Source organism: Scylla paramamosain, chromosome 22 (genome assembly GCF_035594125.1).
Source record: "Scylla paramamosain isolate STU-SP2022 chromosome 22, ASM3559412v1, whole genome shotgun sequence".
Classification (NCBI taxonomy): Eukaryota; Metazoa; Arthropoda; class Malacostraca; order Decapoda; family Portunidae; genus Scylla; species Scylla paramamosain.
Genome location: NC_087172.1, coordinates 20,754,930 through 20,758,767, shown reverse-complemented (window position 1 = coordinate 20,758,767; position 3,838 = coordinate 20,754,930). Strand labels below are relative to the sequence as shown.

At 40.2% G+C, this 3,838-nt stretch overlaps 1 protein-coding gene across 1 annotated transcript in view; it reads right to left on the bottom strand.

Moving 5' to 3' along the window:
* Positions 1–825: 825 nt before the first annotated feature.
* The window catches only part of LOC135111777 (mite group 2 allergen Pso o 2-like), a 5,057-nt gene continuing 2,044 nt past the window's right edge, over positions 826–3,838 (bottom strand). Inside the window, exons 3-5 of the mRNA XM_064025487.1 lie at positions 3,128–3,232; positions 2,252–2,421; positions 826–1,373 (exon numbers count right to left, since the gene is read on the bottom strand). Coding sequence (XP_063881557.1) covers positions 1,290–1,373; positions 2,252–2,421; positions 3,128–3,232 — 359 coding nt within the window. The 3' untranslated portion in view covers positions 826–1,289. The remainder of the gene's footprint in view (positions 1,374–2,251; positions 2,422–3,127; positions 3,233–3,838) is intronic.

The window sequence follows — 3,838 nt, the reverse complement described above, 5'->3', positions numbered from 1 at the left end:
CATTGCTATCTTCGTGTCTGTCATGGATTTAATGTAAAAATCTACAGTGTATGTCCAGAGTAAGAGCATTAAATTTTCTTCCGGATTATATGATTTATCAAGATCCTAATTAAATTTCTGATGTTTATGTAGGATCAAATAGAATTGTAATAGAGTCAACAATAATAAATAGTCAGTACTGGACCTATCTGCCTTGTTATTGTACAGAAACTTTCCATTTTACAGCATTTTCAAACTTTATATTTTAGCTCAAATATCCATATATTTGGTAATTTTTGTGCAAAATCAAAATTAGCCATGGACCGATCTAAAAAAAACCATCCAGATGAGACCAATGGGTTCCCAGGGATTCTCATACACTGGGTCTTTCATTTCAAAGTTTATAGCATCGAAAAGTTAACATTTTTATTTTGTCCTCTCTCCCTAGTAGTGTGTGCCGAAAAGAAAAGCCTGTTCAGCAGAAAAGAAAGAATGGATGAAAAAAATTATGAAAGAAACTAGGAATTAGACAGCTAATTTGCTGCAGTTGATGGTTTTTTAATATACCTCAAAACCAAGTGAATACATCTGATGTTCATTACTTGAATAGCGCTTCTCATTGGCTAAAAATCTGATTGATGTTATGGGATCAGTGTACAAGCAGCATGATGTAGCAAAAATGTGTGTAATACACGGTATCCAAATAAAAACTAAAAGAAGATTTAAAGTTTACCATCTCTCTCTCTCTCTCTCTCTCTCTCTCTCTCTCTCTCTCTCTCTCTCTCTCTCTCTCTCTCTCTCTCTCTCTCTCTCTCTCTCTCTCTGAAGGACAACCACATACATAACTATTGCTTCATAATCATCATTTATTCAAGCTTACACAATTACATAATGCACAGTGCTGTTCACATAATAAATATTAGAGTCCAAAGAGGTGCGGGTGAACCTGGAATAGGAAGGAGGAGGAGGAGGAAGAGGAGGAGAAGAAGGAGAAGGAAGACGATGATAAAGAATTGGCAAAACAAGAAAAGCAAATAAAGGAGAATGAAAGGAAAAAAAATGAATGAAAAGAGTAAAGATTAAACTGAGGAAAAAGGAAGAGGAGGAGGAAGAAGAGGAGAAGGAGGAGGAGGAGCAGGATAAGAAAGAAGCAAAACAAAAACAGATAAAAGAGAATGAAAGAGAAAGAGAAATAGAGAAGAGAGATTAAACTGAGGGAGGAGAGGAAGAGGAGGAGGAAGAGGAGGAGGAGGAGGAGGAGGAGGAGAAGGAGAAGAAGAAGAAGCAGTAGCAGGAACAGGAGAAGGAGTCTAAATAATGGTTGCCGGCAGAAGGGCACAAGCCTGGGAACTTCCAGAGTCGTCCACGAGCTTGAAGGTTACAACCACGCTGATCTGTTAGGGAGAGAGAGTTGACGTTAGTAGCAGTATTTGTTGTAGTTGTAATGGTTGTGGTGACGGTGATGGCAGGGTGGTAATGGTAGTGATGTTGTAGTAGCAATAGTAGTTGTGGTACTGGTGGAGGTGGTGGTGGTTGTGTGGTAGTAGTAGTAGTAGTAGTAGTAGTAGTAGTAGTAGTAGTAGAAGTAGTAGTAATAGTGTAGTAGTAGTGATAGTAGTCATAATAGTAATGGTGACAGAAGCAGTAGTGATTGTGGTGTAGTAATAGTAGTAGTGGTAGTAGTAGTGATAATAGTCATAATAGTAATGGTGACAGTAGCAGTAGTGATTGTGTAGTAGTAGTAGTAGTAGTAGTAGTAGTAGTAGTAGTTGCTGTTGTTTTTTTGTTGTTGTTGTTGTTGTTGTTGTTGTTGTTGTTGTTGTTGTGGTAGTAGTAGTAGCAGCAGCAGTAGTAGTAGTAGTAGTAGTAGTAGTAGTAGTAGCAGTAGTAGTAGTAGTAGTAGTAGTAGTAGTAGTAGCAGTAATTGTTGTTGTTGTTGTTGTTGTCGTTCTTCTTCTTCTTCTTCTTCTTCTTCTTCTTCTTCTTGTTCTTTTCTTCTTGCTGTAGTGGTCGTGGTAGAGTAGTAGTAGTAGTAGTAGTAATAGTAGTAGTAGTAGTAGTAGTAGTAATAGTAGTACTAGTAGTGATAGTAGTATTTTGTTGTTGTTGTTGCTGTTGTAGCAGTTGTCGTGATATCAGTAGCAGAGTAGTAGTAGCAGAGTAGTTAGTCAGTTAATCAATCAGTAAGAGAGAAGACTGAGGGAGAAAAGAAATAAAAAAAAAAAAAGAAGAGGAAAATGACTTGTCGCTAAAATGCCAAGTCGCTACTCACCGCCGGGTACTCATTCAGGATTTCCACAGGCAGAGTCCAGTCAACGTGCGAGCCAGCCGAGATGGGGCACGAAGTGTAGTGGCAGCCATTCGTGTCGATGCCCACCCAGGGGAACTCAATGCCTCCAATGTTGGCCAGAGCCTTGATTTCCAGCCCGGTGGAATCCTTGCCTGATGGTGGGGTGAACATAAGAACATAAAAGAAGCTGCAAGAAGCATCATGCCTAAACGTGTCAGTCCCTGTATGAAACTTACTGTAGGTTAGGTTGGTTAGGTAGTTAGGTAGATAGGTTAGGTAGGTAGGCAGTTAGGTAGGTAGCCCTACTTATTTATCCTTCCTCAGATAATCATACAAAGGAACAGTACTAAAAAGACTAATGACTGATTGTTTCTGGTACCGAATCGGGGACGTGCGGCGCCGTCCACAAGGATAAGACCGATGTGGTAAGGAGTATATCTATTCTGAAACGCTTCTTTGCCCCACCTCCAACAACTTTCAAAAGATTAATTAAAGCTACACAGATTTTTAAGGGTGTTATTTACGGTCCTAGTGAAAGATTAACAAAATTTCGATATTATTAATAGGAGAAGCACTATTGAGAATCCGGCTAATCATGTCTGTGGCCGTTGAACACAATCGTGATAAGAAAGTGGTGTTTCAGAAGGTTCCAGTTGAAGACGCGCGGGTTTTTTAGGGTATTTTCACGGTTCTAGTGACAGATTAATAAGATTTCTACATTATTAAGAGGAGAAACACTCTTGAGAACCCGACTAATATTTTTTGTGGCCCTTGAAAATAGCCGTGATGAGAGAGCAAAGCGTTTCAGAAAACAGTCTTTAAATGTCTTCGAGTGAGTAAAATTGGAACGCTAATTACTTGATGTGAATTTGAAGTTGACATCCACCACCTCGCCGCGTTTCAGCTGGCAGGGCGGCACCGTGCAGCCCTCCACGTTGAGCTCCACATCGGAACCCACGGAGCCTGAGGACAGAGGGAGTAATGGATAGGGAGCTTATGCTACACTCCTAAGCCTTTCAATACTACATCTTTACTTTCAACGTATGCTAGATTAGAGTATTAGTATTAGTACTACTACTGCTGCTAGTACTGTGACTATTATAATTGCTGCTGCTCTTGCTGCTGTTGCTGTTGTTGCTGGTGTTGTTGCTACTACTGCTGCTGCTACTACTACTACTATTACTACTACTACTACTACTACTACTACTACTACTTTTTTTTTTTTTTTTTTTTTTTTCAACTACTACTACAAATACCTCCACCCCATGTTTATTGATGTGTCAATTAGGGGCTCCATTACTTGGAGGTCATTAGCCCCAGCTCCCGCTAATGACTGTGGCATCCAACCATATCTAATACTCTATAATATAAACATTAGTTGTTAACTATAAATTCATTCTACCTCTACTCTATCTACTCTTATGCCACTCTCCACCACTGTAGCCTCACAGTCGAGGCCTCCTAAGTCTGCAGGTATGGGAGTGGAATGCCTTGTCCCCCTGAGACACAGGAGGGCAGATCTGAGGAGGGAGAATGAGAGGCGGCACCTCATCCATGCGACGACATGGC